Here is a 17,939-nt window from a genome sequence, read left to right as displayed (position 1 = left end):
AAAATTCATGGTCTTCCCGTTAACAGACACGCATTACTCTCTGTAGAGCCTTTACACAGCTAGTCACATCTGTAAGTGTTACCGCAGACACTTATACTGTAACTCGAGTGTCTTTCTGTTCCTTAACTAATTTAGTATTTATATAGGCATGATTTATACAGGCATATAAGTACTGCTTACTATACTGTTCTTGATTTCCACTTTTTTCCCCCCCTCCATGTGCCTTTCCAAGACTGGTCCAATAGTTGGAGACACTCAGCTACTGAAGATTTTCTGTGCTTTTATATAATTCTTCAAAGTATAACTCTCTATCAAATTCTTTGCAGTAGCATCTAAAATAGGCTTTATTTGCAATATGAGGATACGGACTAAGCACTTGAATTAATGGGTTCTGTCAGCAAGGATAATCTAAGAAGCTTGCTTTTTTTTTTTCTCTTGAAAATGGCTGAAGACAGCACATTTCACTCTCACTGCTTCCCACTGGGCTTGCAAAAAGCAAAAATCCCCAAAGAGATGAGCAAATGCATCCTATATATTCAGTAAAGTTTTTGAATGAACAGCAATAATCCGCATTTGTGCTTCTATGTAAACGCCAACTTCTAAATGAACTCCAACTCAAGTTTCTTTTTACATATATTTAGATTTATTTGCTATACATCACTGTGACCTTATAGTACTTAAAATCCATTACAGGATTTTTTTGTTGTTGTTGTAATAATCAGTCTTAACTCCACAAAGACAATAATACTGCTGTGGAAGACCAAAGGGGAGAAAAGCCATTTCAATTTATTTACAGTTCCTTATTTTGTAAACATTTAGTCTACACATGGTACTAAGTTCTAATAAGGATAAAGAGCTATACATAGAGACAGGAAACAAAGCCCTGTATTTCTATTCATATTGAGCATTAGCATATTATAGATGAAACATCTGCCCTTTCTCATTACCATAGCAGTAAGCTGTCTTCAGTAAGTTCGTAAAACTTTCCAGAGATGTAAATATTTTGAAATAATATACAACTACATCTACTTAAGCCAACCCATTTGGCTTTTATTCCATTTCTAGAATAATTTAAAGTGCTATAAGCAACCCGTCAATCAACACTTTTCTATAATAACAAAACTACTTTAAACATTAATTTACAAGATAATATACAATGTTCATCTGAAATAGCTGAAATTTCAGCACAAAGTCAGTCACTGTCACACTTAACAGCAATTTTTTTTGTGTTTTTTTGTTTGTTTGTTTGTTTTCTTTTTGCAGAACATAGAATAAAAGCTTTGAAACAAACAGTTTTGTTGAGCTGTTATTGCCGCAATGGCTTATCAATTTTCCTACAAAAGTGGACAAGAGCTACTCGAACTGTATTCTAACCTGTCATTTTTTTGAGGTCACATGACAGTAAGTTTGCATATTCCACAAGTCTACTGAAGTACAATATTGTCTACCTATAGTACATTATCTCATTTTTATCAGAGCTGGTGCTAACTGTAAATTTACAACATAGACCCACTTGAAAACATCACAACTATTTTTTTCTTTGGACAGGAATAAGCTATATTCTTGGAGTTGATGTGCTACACGGCTACAACAGTATAACAGTATATATCTGACACTTTATGCTGAAGAAAGATGCATCTGTTTCTGTACTTTTAATGCCCTACTATAGCTACAAATTGTTCAACGAATTTTGCTTGCTTTAGCCTTTTAATTTTGTAGAACTATCGTATTCTTACATTCCCTTGCTATTTTATGAGTCCTGGCCACGTAGCTCAATATTGTATTTGTCCCAAACCTGCAGATCATTAACAGCATGTGCAAAACACTCTTGAATACGACCAGCATGCAGCTAGAACACATATTAACTGACTTTTTGCTAAACATGAACAATAAACAAGACAAGTGGCACTGTTGACTTTGGGTATTTTCTAACTTCACCATATGTGTACTGGTATGTGTCAGGAAGGAATGCTAGGCTTCTTGTCTGTGTGTGGCACCGTATGAATTAACCCACCATTGGTCCAGACCAATCTCTGCAGTGCTGCTGGCAAATACCCACACGCAGCTTTCTTCTTACATAGGTTCACGAGGGCAACTTCATTCATAGACATAATTTGAATACAAAAATAATAATCTATATTCAATGAAACAGCCCCCAGCAGGATTGCAGAAAGGTGCGTGTGGGAAACCTAGGAGGCAACTGTAGTAACGACAAGAAAATTTTGTAGGCTGCAAGGCTCCAAGTAAGTAATGTAGTTTTTAGTCCATGTGGTGAAAGTGTCTACAGCTTAGAAAAAGTAAGACAGTATATTACAGATGTAAGAGCATGAAAAAAAAAAAAAAAAAAGTGTGCTGTTTAAAAATAGTAACTAGATGGTCACACTGAAAACTTACAAAAAACCCAGAAAGGTAAAATGATGCATCATATTGCTCCTAGGGATTTTTGAGCTGTACTGATTCATGTCAGGTTTGGGACAATACCATGTAGAAATAGTTAAATACTCATTCAAAAGCCCATATTTCTATGTCTTGAATAATGAAGTCTTCTCGCTTGGAAAGCGTATGATTCCCAAATGTTTTACATGAATGACTTCTTCCATGGTAGAGATCTCCATCGAGCCAAAGAGCAAACTCCCCTCTGCAAGAGAGACAATGTATTAAATCAAAAGACTAAGGGAGTAAGCATTAAAATTATTAATGTGTTTTTCATTCAGAATTCAGGAATGAGAAGAAATTACAGAACTCTTTTTCAACAAAAGTACCTTATAGCTGTTGGTAAATTTGAAGCTGCAAAGATTTATTTATTATTAATTTGGGAATATCCCTCTTTCAGATATGATGAAATAAAAAGCTAACCACAACTCCTCAGTTTTCAGCCCCTTCCACTTATATTAAGAAAAAGACATAACAGTACTCTTATGTGAGGAGAATGCTAATCACAAATAAGGGAGACATCCCAGAAGCTTATGCACTTGTATGGCAGGCGGGGTTGGGGGGAAGAGGTGAGAACGTGCAATTTCTGAAGACACTGGCATGTCCTGGGTCAGTACAGTTTCAGTTCAAGCCTCTTCTGGTTACACATAATTTTTACATTTGCATACCTTCAGAATCATAGTATCTTGTGTGCGTTCCGAATATACCAAGACACACAAGGAAGTAGAGCACGCAAGGCATCATAACCTTGCAGGGCTGAAACTTGGCGCCACGCTATGCTGAAGACAAACCTCCTGTTTTAAGTTTCTTCAACACAGGAGACTAAACATCTGACATCATAAATCTTTCTCGGCTATTAACCGTTGAGTCCTGAGCTATCAAACTGAAGGCAATTCCAAATTTTATTTTCAAAGGTGTGCAGACATACAGAGTTTTAACAGACGCTAAAGACAAAAATTGTAACTTACCCTCCTCCACCAAAAGCAAGGGAGTCCATGTCTCCTTTAATGAAGAACATGTTGTCTCCCGTCCATTTGAAAACCTAATAAAACAAACCAAACCAAACCAAAACAGACTAGCAAGTTAAAATAGCTGAACTTTTCATTTGGGTGTAAAGGAAACCAAACATAAGTAAAGATGGACTATGGCTGGCTAGAGGCCAACTTAATGAAATTACCAAGTTTTTACAGAAAATTCAGGGAACAGACAAATGCAGAGAAAAATTCTCTTATGTTTTATACTATTTAAAATATGACCATTCCAAAATAGGTCATCTTTGAGCACTGAAACTTCTACACAATGAAAAATACCAAGAAAATATGCTTAGGTTAGATGATATGCCACTTAAAGGGATGTAGCTTGTGAATTTTCAGACACCTGGCAGATTCAGAATAGTACACAAATCTTCAGCACAATGAAAGAGTCAGTTTGAGTAAGTTTTTCACTATGCAAACACTACTGATTTACTGTGCACTTAAGATATTCTGTGGAAAAAACAGTGTGATGGCATTTTTTGGGCCAACTCCTAGAATTTTTAGATTATTTACTGCAAGATTTATTCAGTAAAAGTTTTATGATAATGCTTACGGGGGAAAGAGGCAAATGTTTACAAAGTTATTACTACTTACCTCAAAATCTGGAGAAAAAGTGAACATAAAGGTCTCCCCAGTGCCATAAAAGCCATCACTCACTTTAAACGGTTCAGATGCCAGTGCACCAAAAACCTGTAAGCAAAAATATGCAAGAGAAAACATTTAAGGAAAAAATACACAGCATCTCAGAATCTCGAATGATGGTAACTGACAAACAAACCAGGTTGTAAATGCTGCCACATTTGGAATTCACTACAGGATAAGCCTTGCATGGTATCATGGTTCTGAGTGCATTGATTGAGATACAGTACGGTGCTTCGTGGTACAATTAAAAAAAAAAGGTAAGAGGACTCTTTATCAAAAGTGAACACAGGAAATAAAAATTAATCTAAAGGATAAAAACTAAACTCAGGAAGTTCTTGGAAACAACATACATATTTTTTAAATTTCAGATCAAAGGTTCTACTCCTTCAGACACAGCTCCTCTTCCACTTCAACTAGGCTATTTTCAAATTTCTAGCCTTAAAAGAGTTGTTATTTTTCATGTAATTTATACATTCCAATCCAAATAACAAGTAAGCACTGGTTACCCTGTCTTACAACAGAGACAGAGTTTAATTAAGCCTTTGCTGGGTAGTAAAAGTATTTATAACATTCAGGAATAAGAACATTACAACAGTAGTTAAAAAGGACTAAGGTCTTATTATTGGATTTTTAAATCTGATTAAAGGAGTATCGATTTCTCAGGAACTAGAATAACTAGGAAAATACCCCTGCATAATTATGCAAAATCAACTATACCTCATGAAGTACAACCCTCCTGAAATCAGTATTTCTGATGCTAGTAGGAAGCTGGTTTCAACACCTGCAGGAACAGAGCAGATGCAAGTACCAAAGCACTCCACTAGCACTCTCTCCTTTATCTGTATGAGAAAGAAGATGACCCAAAATGAAGTTTCTACGCTTCTGTGCACATTAAACAGTGACTTTTAGAAGTACGGGGCTGATGAGGGTGACACATTAAATCTAGTGTCCTGACTTGAATTATATTCAGGATATAAAGTAGAAACCATTTTCTTCTGCCCATCATAAGCAGCTCCTTGGCTGCAGGAAGGTTTTCCAAGCATTCTTCTCCATGTTGAGCTCTATAACAGCCGTTAACAAACACAAAACTAGGCGAGCGTCAGCTTCAGATCAGAACTCAAGGATGATATACAGCTGTCAAGCATCTAATAAAGACTGACCCAGTTCAATTTTGAGTTACCAGTTCAGAACAATCACTGTTAGAAAATTCATTACTTCTCAGAAATTTTGTATGGTCCAGAAAGTTTCTTGTTCAGAAACTTTTAAGTGAAATAGAAGACAGCAAGACAAGTACCACAATCAGCTAAAGGTACTCACTTTTCAAACACCTGTATCAGTTTCAGATGCACCGTTAAACAGCAAATTCAGTCTCAAGTTGAAGTTCCATGAACTGAGGTGCAAGTTTCTGTACCTCTGTTTTAACACAAATTCACAGGAAAACTAGCCCAAACCTTTTTTTTGCACAGACATTTATTTCATTCGACATATAGGATCAAACACTGGCACAACACTTCACTGTTATCCCACAGTCTAAATGGCAAGAACAGGCTTAAGACAAAAAGAAACTACCACTTATGTTTTGCTTTTTGGGGAAATCAGACCAAATCAGGCCAAAATGAAGGAATTCTTTAAAGAAGAAACATTTGTTTTCCTGTTACTTTCCAGAAGGATTTTTTGGTTTGCCTTTTTTTTTCTGTGTTTTTTTGTTTGGTTTTTTTTTTTTTTTTTTTTTTTTTAAGGTACACTTCAAGTGAGTCCCCAATGTCATTAAGATCTACAGCATTTAATACTTCTCTGGTTTTAGCCCATTACTAGTTAGATGGCCTCATGGGTCAGAGAAAGTTCAAGTGAGAGCTGACCAAGTATAACATCCAACACAGGATTTGTAGTAAATCATGCACAGAACACCGAATGATCACACACAGTCGAACAGCAGTAACAATAGTTTAAATAAAAAAATAATTAAAAAAAAAAGATCTGAGAAGTCCATCTCAATTCTGACATGATAGGTGAGGAAGAAGTGCTTATTAGAACATCAATACAGGGAGGGGGAAAAAAAGAGGAAAATAAAATTAGGAATTAAGTTGATCTCAACATTGTTATTCAACTTTCGTGGAAAATCAGCTGGCTTAAACATAATCACACATCTCGTCTAGTGCTACAGAGACATGCAGTCTTCTCTTTCCCCACAGGCTCTGAAGAACGCACAATTTACGTTATAGACAAGGCAGCTGAAACTGCAGTTTGATTTCAGGTTTAAATCAAGAGAAGCAATAGTTGTCCTGTTAGAAAGAATACTAATTCTAAAATCCTTTTTCTAAAAACAGGCTTGGCTCAGTTGAAATACGTTTTAAATGAGAAGACTTCACAGAGGGATTCAGGCTAGGTAATAGACTTTTAGATTGATAGCAGTCAATCATTCTAAGCTGGTGCTTCAGGTATTGCTGAAAAGTCACTATGAGTAAAGGCTGGGAGAGGGATTCTTCTATGCACGCTTTACTTAGTTTTTGCTAAAGGCTTTTAATGACTTAATTATAAAAATCCGGACTTCCATCAGAATTCTAAGAATTATTGGTTCATTGTCCTTCAAAGACAACTGACCAAATATTAAAGCCTTAGATACTAGGTATTTGATTACCTTAATCCTTAAGTTTCTATCAATTGAGTTGTTCAACAACGTAACACTCTATAGGGTTTTATTTTGCTATTTCACTATCACAACCAAACTACCTCCAACTCTGACTTCATGAATATTTTCTACAACAAAGACTTTGAACTTCAAGACAGTATTTCATTTCTACCTGATCTTTACTACCTGTTCCACTAATTGTAACTGTTAGGTTAAAATTTAAAGATGGAAGAGTCAGGAAGGATGTATAATTGCTGTAGTCTATTCTGCCTATTGCTGGAGTTCTGCAGAAACTAGTACCCATTTTATTTGTTTTGTTTTGCGTGTTTTCTTTTTTTTTTTTTTTTTTTGCTTTTGTTACCTTTGTACATGCAGTCTCTCAAAAGCATCTTTTTTCCTTCTTGTGATTTCAAGTGTCTGGGGCAGTGGGCTAGACTTCAGAAACCTGGGTGCTAAAAAACTTTTCTCTGTCAAACATTTCGCGACCTTCAACTGTGCTTACTGTATGCAGGTAATTGAACTGAAATAGAGCACCTTTTAGGGTAAAAATCCATACTGAATTCAAACTAAGAAAGCTTGATTCATGAACAGAACAAAATGGGCTGCTGAAATAAAGAAACCTCCACGTTTAAATAACTACATGAACATTTTCCAGCAACTTCATAGCAATGGGAAGCCATTGAACCTTTCCAATTATTTCTTAATTTACATGTAGCTTCAAATTATCTTCAAACTATCTGAGTCTCTGGATACTAACTTCTTTTAAGTGCTCAAGTTACTCTTTGAAGAGCAGCTCTGGCAGCTACACCTGGGTAGCTAAGATGTGTCTTAGTTCAGATCAATACCCTCAGGGCTGAAATTACATCTAGTAAGTAAGTAAGTGAAAAAATGAAGTAAATATAGGATTTCATTAAAATTTACATTCGTTGAGAGGAATTAACCTGTTAAAACAACATACCGAGTTGTACCAATCCTAAATTATCTCAGTTCAGCCTCTACACGTGTATGAACTTCTCACACACCACTTATTTCAGTGTTTCTCTCAGATAACCTCAGGGCTGTTATCTGTATATTGGTAAAACAAAAAGCTAGTACATCCCTAACTGTATGGAGAACCTTACATGCTTTACTTTGAAGCTCACTTCATATGCAGATACAGTATTTTATTTCTAATGATAGAATAACTTAGCTTATAAAAAAGCTCAGATAGTCTCTCATACAGTTCCCTACTCAAAGGAGGACTAATTCTGAAGCTAAATTGGGGTGACTCAGTCTTGTTCAGTTATGTTTTGAGAACCTCCAGGCATCAGGATTCCACAACCTCTCTATGTACACATTTTACACACTTCCATCAACAAAACTAGGTCTTGAAAGATCACATTGCTGCTGTAAGCAACATTAAAAGAATCGGGTTTTACAGCAAAAGAGCAATTTGCTTCCCAACAGTTATTTTAGTCCTTTGAGAAGAGATGTCTAGAGCATTTCTGCAGGAGATCAGGTTGTTATGGCTAGTTGTTAAGGTGCGTACCTAAAATTCCCAAGTGCTAGACTCCATGTCTCACACTTCTGCAGTGTACATAATACAATCTGAAAAATTACATCATAAAACTAGACAGTCCTTGGGGTGGTTAACTGCATTAATTCCACTTCTAGACCAGCAATTGTTTAGTGACTCACGTTCAGGAGTTAGGTGTTAATTTCTTTTGAAATGGCTGCCAGAGAAGACACCAGAGCTTGGTGTCGCCACTAACAGAAGCCTGTACCAGTAGACAGACAGTCCGTTACAATTATAATGTAGATATCTATATATTTCTTGGGCACCTTTATTAGAGGATCTTCTAGAATTGACTGCAGCAGGCAATTTAGGTGGCTTCAGATTCCAACTGTCAACTAGGCAATGTTCAGCTTTTTTTACACAAATAAAGCTCTAGTTTGCAAAAGCCGAGTGTTTTGGCTGTGGTTTTTTTCCCCTCCCCCCCCCTCCTTTTTTTACAGCCCCTTAAGTAAAATCGCTAATTGATTTTAAAAAGAAATCAAGATTGGACAAGATTTTGGGGGAAAAAAAAAAACACAAAAAAACAAAACAACAAACCAAACAGGGTGAGGCTCAGCAGCCTGTAATGAAACACGTTATGAGAAGTTACAAGGTACGCTTGGCTCCTTACTCAGCTTTTGTCAACATCAGATAAAGGCCGTCTTCATAAACATAGACAACAAAGAGAGAGGGTCTCAGAGAACATTAATTCTAGTTTGCAGGAAAAGTACCTCAACCGAGGATAAGACAAAACCAGTACCTTTCATAAATATAGAAGCTACAAACTGGGCAGAGCAAGGAATGCCAAAAGAGACTGCAGAGGTATGCTCAGCAAATGGCAAGAAACTATCTGGTCATAATTCTGTAATTCTTTAAAAAAGGCTGAATCTCATTTGGGATCTTCCCTGAACTAGATACTCAGAAAACAGGCAGTGATCTTGGAGCATAAAATATGAAAACACCTGGTCTCTCTTAAAACACATCCTGGAAGTTCAGAAATAGTATTTATCTTAGCATATTGCTAGCAAACTCTTTCTGGATACATTCTCCTATAAAAACACACTTAGATTCTTTTTCAGTCATGGAAAGCAGTTTTATAGGACTATCTGCCAGGAAGCCACAAGTTATTAAAGACAAACGAACCTTTTTCAAGAAATCAGTAGCTTCATTAAAAAATGGATGACCCTGATTAATTACCATCAAAGGGCATAAAGGCTACCACTGTTTTATTTCTCATGGTGTAGATCCTTGCATCAAGAGCACAATGACTCTATGCTGAATTTCCATAGGTTTTAAATGCAAAGGTAGAGTAAAATTAATCTGCTGTCAAATGCAAAGACATTTTTCATTGGTAGCTTGAAAGAGAGAACTACTGAAAACATCACTCTCACTACACTGGTGAAGAACTGAGCATGTAAAACTCACCTGAACTTTTCCATCTGTAGCCTATGTTGCTCACTGAATACACACGGATTTCACGTACTCTTGTGTGGAACTCAGGTACGATCTGGTGTACACTGTGAAAGGTAAGTTCAGTGGCTACTTGACCTAAATGTGCAAGGAACACTGTGATACATGTTCCTGAGCATCAGCCTGTAAGTAGACATTTGTAATTCTTTCACAAAAAAAGATTTTGACGTACCTATGAATTCCTTGTTTCAGTTGGGCAACCATAACACCTTTTGAACATGGAAGTTGAGAGATAGATATATATATATAATGTCATCTGAATACTTTCAGCAACAGAACAATACTACATGCTGGTGGCAAGACAGCCCTATCACAAAAGGGACATTTTCTTTCTGGTCCAGATAATCAGGTACTAGGAAGCTGATATCTTACAAATTAATCTTGAGAAGCTAGTTAAGGGAATCAGAGAAGGGAACTTTCCAAATTACATCTGAAAAGGCTGACGGGTCTGTTGAGATGTCTCAAGTCTACTGAATAGTTTTTATCTTCAAGATTAAAAAGCGAATGAAGTAAAGTTCCTTTTTAAAGAACTTCTGGGAAACAGTGCTCTACTAGTAGATTTAGGGATTTTTCTTTTTAAAGGATCGCTGAGGCAGGAAACAGAAGGAAAAAAACCAAGTTCTGACTTGAATTAGAAAACGTACCCTTCATTCACAGTTTTCAGACCCCTTAAATGATATGAGGTGACATGAGCCCATGCTTCCTGAAAATAAAAATAGTGTTTACCAAAGTGGGACAGATAAGTGAAGTAAATGCTACAGTTTGCAGTGGTTCTATCAGTTCTTCATGACAGCAGTTCACTTGCTTCCATGAGAGAGCACTGAAGTTTCAGAAAGAATTGGTCTCACACTGCCTGTAATGTTCACCTGTTATTCAGAATACTCAAGAGAGGATGTTTGCTAGTTAAATGGTGAAATGTGATCCACTTTCTGGAATTCATATCCCAGTCAAAGGAGAACAGAGCACAGAGACTCAAGGAACAAAGATTCACTATGCAGCAAAGATCCTGCAACCTTTGAATGGGAGAGAGATGCTGACTGCAGCCACAGAATGTACCAAGAAGCACTGGCTGCAGCTGACAGTGGCATTCCACTCAACAAGATCTTCTGTAATCAGAAAGTTTTACAGACTATATTCCTCTTGCTTTAAGTGTATTAAAAAAAGAATATTACAAGTAAATTCAGTAATTGAGTACTATGAGACCTATGCATTGCGACAGCGAACTTGTATCACTAAAGCATTCCCTAGAAATGTAGTATGTCAAGAAGACTGCTTGACAGTGAAACATGTTTTTAAAAGCCTCCATGTAACTACCAAAGGGAAAACCAGCTTGATACACACAATTTTATCTCCCATGATGGACTAAAGTGTCAGCTACTCCTTTACACTCCTCAAACATTTTTCTTGATGGGTACCCTATGTACTCCATGCAAACATTTTCCTACCTGTCCATCACTGTCCTTGATAACCAATAGCACAGGTGTGTCTAATCCCAGCATAGTTCGGTATAAAGTCTTCAAACTCATGCCATGCTTTGCAGTACTGTAGACAAGAGTCCATGGATATCCAATGGTCCGAGGTGGAAGAGACTTGGTGAGCTGTTAGCAAGATAACAACAACCCTCTTATTAAATACACTTTTTATTATTTTTAAGACTATCTTAAATGAAAGCTGATTATGTTCTTCTGAACTACTACAAGCAGCCTTAAAAGCCAGTTTAAAACTTCAGACCAACACTAGAGTTTCACGTGTGTATTTTCTAACCCTGGTCTCTCAAGTAGTTTTCTTTTCCTAGCTCTACCAGTGATCTGCAGCAGAATGATTTACCAACTGAAGAACACATGTTTGGCAAGTGTGGAAGGATATTTACGAATCAATGGACACGTGAACAATCCAGCCTTTTCAGAGAACCTCTGCTGGGATGTGCCGGAACTGCAGAGAGCATAAACAACTTCCGGTGCAGGACAGGATACAGCCGCCATTAATGACACAGTTTTAATTTCTTAAGAAATAAATATGGACATATATGGACATAACTCGCAATGTAACCAATCATGTTAGAGGGTAAACTATTGCTTGCAATGTGGCCAATCAGGGCTTGCCAGGTGTGGCTGGAGGGCTATAAATCACGCTGAGTATAAGGAAATAAAGGTTCACTTGTTTGATCATATTGATCGTGTCAGTGTCCTCACTCAGCTCCTGCAGGTAAGGTCTCTAAAAGGTTTCTCTAAAGACAGTAAAACCACAGTTATTCTGGCATAACAATACTATGTCTCAGTACTGGGGAACTAGATCATTCAAGTCAACAGATAACAAGACAAAGGGAAAAGAATGCTTGCTGTCCTGTTCCTGTGCCTTTGAATGCAATCAGCCTTGATCCAAACCTTCAATAAACACATTTAATGAGGTGACTTCGGACTGGTGAGCAAGAACTCCAGTGAAAGCCAACCTGTTTTGAAGGAAGAATGAAGTAAGGGCAAAGACACAGACTAGTGTTGTCATGGTGCATTGAAAGTTATGGTAAGAAAATAGCGCAACATTTTAGCTATGAATTGTGTTGTGCTTATGCATTTAATATCATACAAGGTCTTCCTTCTGGTGTGCTTCACACCGTGGTCATAGCATTTGTGATATATGTAATTTTTTAGTATTGTACATTAATGTGTCAGTTAATACCTTTTCAATTTGTTCTGGCTGTAGTAATTCACTGGGATCGCTAAGATTTGGCCGGAATGCCTCAGGCTCCAGGTCTGTTTTGATATTTGTTGCCTGTTTTGAATTGGTATCTTCTCTTGTTGTTATCTGCAAAGAGAACAAGAAAATAAGTATTCGCAATTCTATTAGCACGGAAGATAAACTTTGCAGGTTTAAAAATCATGCAGTTACTGGATTAGTTATGCAACTCCTTCGAAAGTTAAGAAATCCCTTAGATTTGATCTGACCAAGATTTCTACTGTTTCCAATAGCAAGCCGGTACTCAACTATATACTAACAATAAATTACACCACCTACTCCGAAGAAAGCTACAGTTTTATGCTAAAGAAACCGAAACACAACAGAGTTCTCATACACAGCTGCAGGACTTAAAATGCTTTTCAGAGGTCAGCTACATACTGCTTGCATTTTAATAGTAACATAGCATTTACATTAACTGTAATTAAAAAACCCAGACAGAAAAGGAACTGAAACTTCAACATGGACACTTCTCAGTTTCTGAATCAATACTCTTCTAGAGTACTTGTGAAAGTTTTCAGATATGCAGCAGACATGTGGAGAGACTGCTGTTAAGTATTTCGAGTCTGAGTGGAGCCCTAGGAATATTGTTGCTCCATAAGCTGATCTGTTGGAGTGCTTACGGGAATCAAATACTAAAGAATTGAGAGGGTGGGGAGGGGAAAGCAGCAGTAATATTTATGCTGCATTGTAAACTTTGACGTCTGGCAAAGATACACCATGCATGAAGATCCTGTAGTGGTTTAAAATAACTGCCCCATACATCTACCCCAGTGAGTTGTTGTAGATCACCATTTAGTGTGGGCAGCAGAAGGGCACAGCACTTCTCATCAGGTATCATAGTCCACGACAGCTGCTTAGCCCAGATCAGAGTCTATGGCATTTTCAAGCGAAACTGCCATGTGTTGAGAACTAGACTAGCTGAGACCCAAACAGGTTTCCTTCCATAAATCGTGCTGCAGGGATAATTAAAACTTGCTGTGGGGACAGTGAAATCTGACAGAGGAGTAGGACAAAGTGAAGGAAGTTAGTAGCTTAAGCCACTGCACTGACACTTACTAAAATGTTGAGAGATTTGCTAAAGAAAAAAATCTTAACAAGAATGAGTGCATCTAAATGATTTATCTGCCTGAACCAAGTTTCACTGAAAGTCAGATTGTGCAAATTATTTAAAACCTGAATCCTGAGAATTTCAAGACAATCGCTGTCAAAATCACATGCCAACTCCAGAATAATGATTGCCACATATCTCATACTCTAAACATACAAGACAGAACTGGTATTTCACATACCACCACCACAAGCTTTGCCAAGCTTTTGCGAAGAGAACTTTCTTAGTTAACAAAAAAAGGCCAAATCAAAGAAAACTCTGAAATACAGGTAAGACTAAACAAATACAGCCTACTGAGATAAAAAAAGGGTATCCTTTTCCTCTCCCTCAAGAGCTATGAAAAAAGTTGCTACGGCAAACTCCTGTTACTTAAAAATAGGCTTATAAAGTCAAAGTATAAAAGTATATTCATACAGTGTCTTAATTACAATATTAATTCTCAACTCAAGAAAAGGTGCACTTAAAGAAAATATCAAGCAAACAAAAAGCTCAAGCCTTCCATTTTTCAATGGAAGGTAACGAGCATTACCAATCTAAAGTGCCCACTAATTTCCATATCACAACAAAAAAATTTATATGCATTTATCCATACAGCTTCATGTACAAAAAGATGAGGTACAGACTGCATTACAGTGTGCTATCGATGTATAACATGTTATTTGGTAATCCAACTCTTTTCCACCTTAAATGCCTTTCATCCATCCATACTACTGCTTCCACTCCATAAAAGTTCAACATTGTTCAAATGTACAGCAGAAAGCTTATTCCCTTTATTATTCTTTAATTCTGATTGAAGTGCACCATGCAAAACATGAATAATTTTGATTGAAGTGGTGTGGGGGAGGTTTGATAGTTTTGGAGATTTTTTTTTTGTTGGTTGGCTTTTTTGCCTTTTAATTACTATTATTATTATTATTATTATTATTATTATTATTATTATTATTATAGTAAAGCCACTTTCTTCTAGGAAGAACACTGCTCTGTAGAAGTGGACAAAGACATGTCTGTTCAAAGGTGTCTGTCTGACGGAAGGCAGTGTAGTTTCCAAACTTGCAAATTTATTTCCTGATAAACTCTGACAGAGCAGACTGACCCACAGTCAGATTCCAGGCGCTTCCGAGGTTAGGAGTGGCCATGCAGCCTACACCACAAACACTTAAATGGCCTCAGAGCAGAGAGTTTATAGGCTCCAGTCCATCACAGCAGATTTTTCAACTCGGCATAAACCTTGAGTTTGGGCATTCCAGGTGAAAGGAATTTGGAAAGAGCTCTTGCACTTCCAGGATACTAATACAAGGATTCTCCACCACCACTTGCCAGAAACAAAATTGTTTTGTTCTCAAGTGTGATTTTTTTTTTTTTTTAAATTTCCAATTTTCCCATAGAAGTAGAACTGCAGCTTTTGGGTTCTTGCTCATTATTGATTTATGTAACCGTACTACTTATAAACGTTTTAAAGCAATTAATTACTGACTATTAAATAAACAGAAATAAAATAGCTAAGAAAATGTTTTCTTATGTATAATTACATAATAGGTGAAAAAAAGCCAAGATCAAAGTGAAAAAAAACAGAACTGAAAGTTTTTACAGTTTTAGCAGCCGAGTACTACAGGAAAACAAAATACTCAATGCCTCTCAGGAGTTCTAAGCCATGCTTTCCATCAGTAAGTTATGTACGACGTACAAAGCAGCTAACAATTTTATAGTTGTCAAAGAACTAAGAAACACCTAAAGAGAATGCAAATATCAGTTTAAATCCTTATCAGTAAACCTTCAAAAATCCGAACTATATTGTTTTCGGAACAGACAATTCCATTACCAGCTGCATGTGTATGACCTTTGCTGCATCTAACTGCCTCAATTACCTGCTTGCATAAGGGGAAAAATACTTACCTATTCCACGGAAGTTGTGAAGCTTCATACTTGCCAAGTACTGTGAGATTCTTGATGAAATACTCCTATATAAATTTAAACACCCATGCAACAAGGTTTTGGATTCTTCACCTGGTTTGCATTCTTTTTAGGAAAGCTTCTATCTAACACAACACACCAGTCTAAAGTGGAAGTTAAAACACATCACTCCAAGTCAAGCAGTACCAAGAACAAATTTTCAAATTCTGTCAGAAAATTCCAGTTTGATCAAGTTGGAAGTAATAATTCCACCATAAAGTTACTGGTTCCATCATAGCATTGCACAATCAAATACATCCAAAATAAAGGAATTTTCTGCTGGATCCTTGTAGTGCTGTAGACAAGACAAACCCACTGAGTGTGGGACTTGCCCTGATCAAAGACACTACAAAGAAAGATGGTTTAGTATCTGGAGATGGGGTTTAAACTACTGAAGAGGGCACCTGGAGACGTCTGCAGAGTGTGCGCAGTTCTTCGCTATTTAGAGCATCGATCCTGCGGTGATACTCAGCCACTGACACTACCTGAATATGGAGACAGGAAGACAATAATTCCACTGACAGTTGAAGAAAAGTAAAAAGGTAAGAAAGAAAAAGATGGACAAGAGTAATGAAGGGAAAATGTGCGATGGTAACAAAACAAACAAGAAGTGCTGAAAGATGTTTGCTTCTGCAAGGACAATGTGCATGGAGGTGATTTTAGACATATGAGTAGACACAGCAAAATTACAAATTAAACACTAATGACACTAGGAGTCAAATACATCTCACTGCTCTAGGATGAGCATAGAACTGATATAGGAATGCATAAAGTTGCCAGTGTTGGCATGCTAAATTAGACGTCAATCTGAGTCGCATGCCTTAACCCAAACTCTTCAGCCCAAAGTCCTCTCAAACACTGTTTACACCCAGATTAATGAATCCTATAGACCTGGTTTGCTTCCCTGGATAAAGGCTAGAAGCAAACCTCAGGCTTCTCAGTAGGTTCCAACTCTTCTATGTGACAGTGAAGGTAGAGTTAAAGACAAGGTAGCAGGACTAAAGCTTAGTAATGCCCCAATACCACTTCACAGTAACTTTATCCTGGACTTTCTGTTCACCTCCAAAGCTTCAGCAGCTGCACCTCTGTCAACACATTCACTCCAAACAGCACCTCCACTTTGGCAGGGGAGGTGTACAGCCAGAAAGCCTTTAGTCAGAAAGCTCTACAACATGCTGCTCTGGTGCAACAAGCTGGCTAAAGGACTACAACAGTCATTTTGATGTAACTACAGCAAATAATGTGATTTTGAGAACAACTCAAAATCATCATTTATATGAAAGCATCTTAAAACAGCTGGTGGAGAGATTAAATGGATGTCCCATGTAGTAAGAGTGTATTAAAAACTTCTAGAGCCTACCACAGTGCAAAGGAAGATAACCACAAGTCCAGCAGCTCCCCATCTACCTGCCCTTACTACAAGGAGTTTGGCCAGATACTCGCCACTGTCCTGAGTACAGAGCTCACAGTCATGCATGACTGGCTCTTGAGCAGCGATGGTTCATTCTACCCCATGCAACTGCAAGGCAAGGAAAAAGGAATACTTGTGACATCCAGTTTTAATACTGAGTAATCAGTAGTTATTAGCACTCAATTTATTTCCACCATTTTCTACCATTCTCTTAAAAAATACCAAGAAAATTTTAAATTGTAAATCGTATTGTTTGTACATTCTCAGAGTTAAGTAACTATATGCAAAGCTTTAACAGTATTCTACTCCAGCGTGACAGTGTAGTTTTATCCTTTTATTTGCTATGACAATTCCTTGCAAAATATGTTGTTCACACCAGCACCTTATGAAATTAAATCCTGAAAAGCAATAGTGTGAGGACCCTTTAGTCTTGTTGCTTCTTTAAGCTCAGCCCCTGTCACATTAGAGCCAGTACTTTACTTACAAATAAAGTCATAAATCTGTGGTTATTTGAGATTCTTGAAAAAAAAAAAAATCTCATCATCCCCGACACCATTATATAGTTGCTGTTTCACATACTGGAATGTAGACAATTTTATAGGGAATGCCATCTTGCCTTCAGCCTATCAAACGCATACTCTATCACTATCCTGCACTTGGGAACTGCTTGTCAACCCTTTTGCTCAGTGATCAAGATCTGACAACTTTTCACAGGCCACAGTGGTGCCAGCATCCTCAGAACAGTGGGCACAAGGTATTTTGATAAATTTCTTACCAGAAAGAAACATGAATACTTATCCAAGTATGTACACAATAATAGTTCCTTGGCATCCTGAACCTGTTGCATGCCATCACATCATATCTTTACATCTGTTTTGCTAACAAAAGCCTGCATAGCAGCAGACCATTGGTATGCAATGACAAACATCATAAATAGCATGTCACAGAATATCAAACTACCAACAGGAAAATTAAGGGCAAGGAATCCACCC

General features: G+C 37.2%; 1 protein-coding gene across 3 annotated transcripts in view; it reads right to left on the bottom strand.

Moving 5' to 3' along the window:
* Positions 1-765: 765 nt before the first annotated feature.
* The window catches only part of OXR1 (oxidation resistance 1), a 166,267-nt gene continuing 149,093 nt past the window's right edge, over positions 766-17,939 (bottom strand). For 2 of the 3 annotated variants that reach the window (XM_086466251.1, XM_009954823.2), the window contains 6 exons: positions 15,941-16,021; positions 12,419-12,544; positions 11,188-11,340; positions 4,062-4,157; positions 3,402-3,475; positions 766-2,638 (listed from right to left, as the gene is read on the bottom strand). In XM_086466251.1, the coding sequence (XP_086322377.1) occupies positions 2,503-2,638; positions 3,402-3,475; positions 4,062-4,157; positions 11,188-11,340; positions 12,419-12,544; positions 15,941-16,021 (666 nt within the window). In that variant the 3' untranslated portion in view covers positions 766-2,502. The remainder of the gene's footprint in view (positions 2,639-3,401; positions 3,476-4,061; positions 4,158-11,187; positions 11,341-12,418; positions 12,545-15,940; positions 16,022-17,939) is intronic. The other variant, XM_009954824.2, reaches the window with a different exon arrangement.

This window comes from Leptosomus discolor, chromosome 5 (assembly GCF_034619465.1).
Source record: "Leptosomus discolor isolate bLepDis1 chromosome 5, bLepDis1.hap2, whole genome shotgun sequence".
Classification (NCBI taxonomy): domain Eukaryota; kingdom Metazoa; phylum Chordata; class Aves; order Leptosomiformes; family Leptosomidae; genus Leptosomus; species Leptosomus discolor.
Note: the sequence above shows the minus strand (reverse complement) of the source record. Positions and strands in the feature narration are given on the sequence as shown.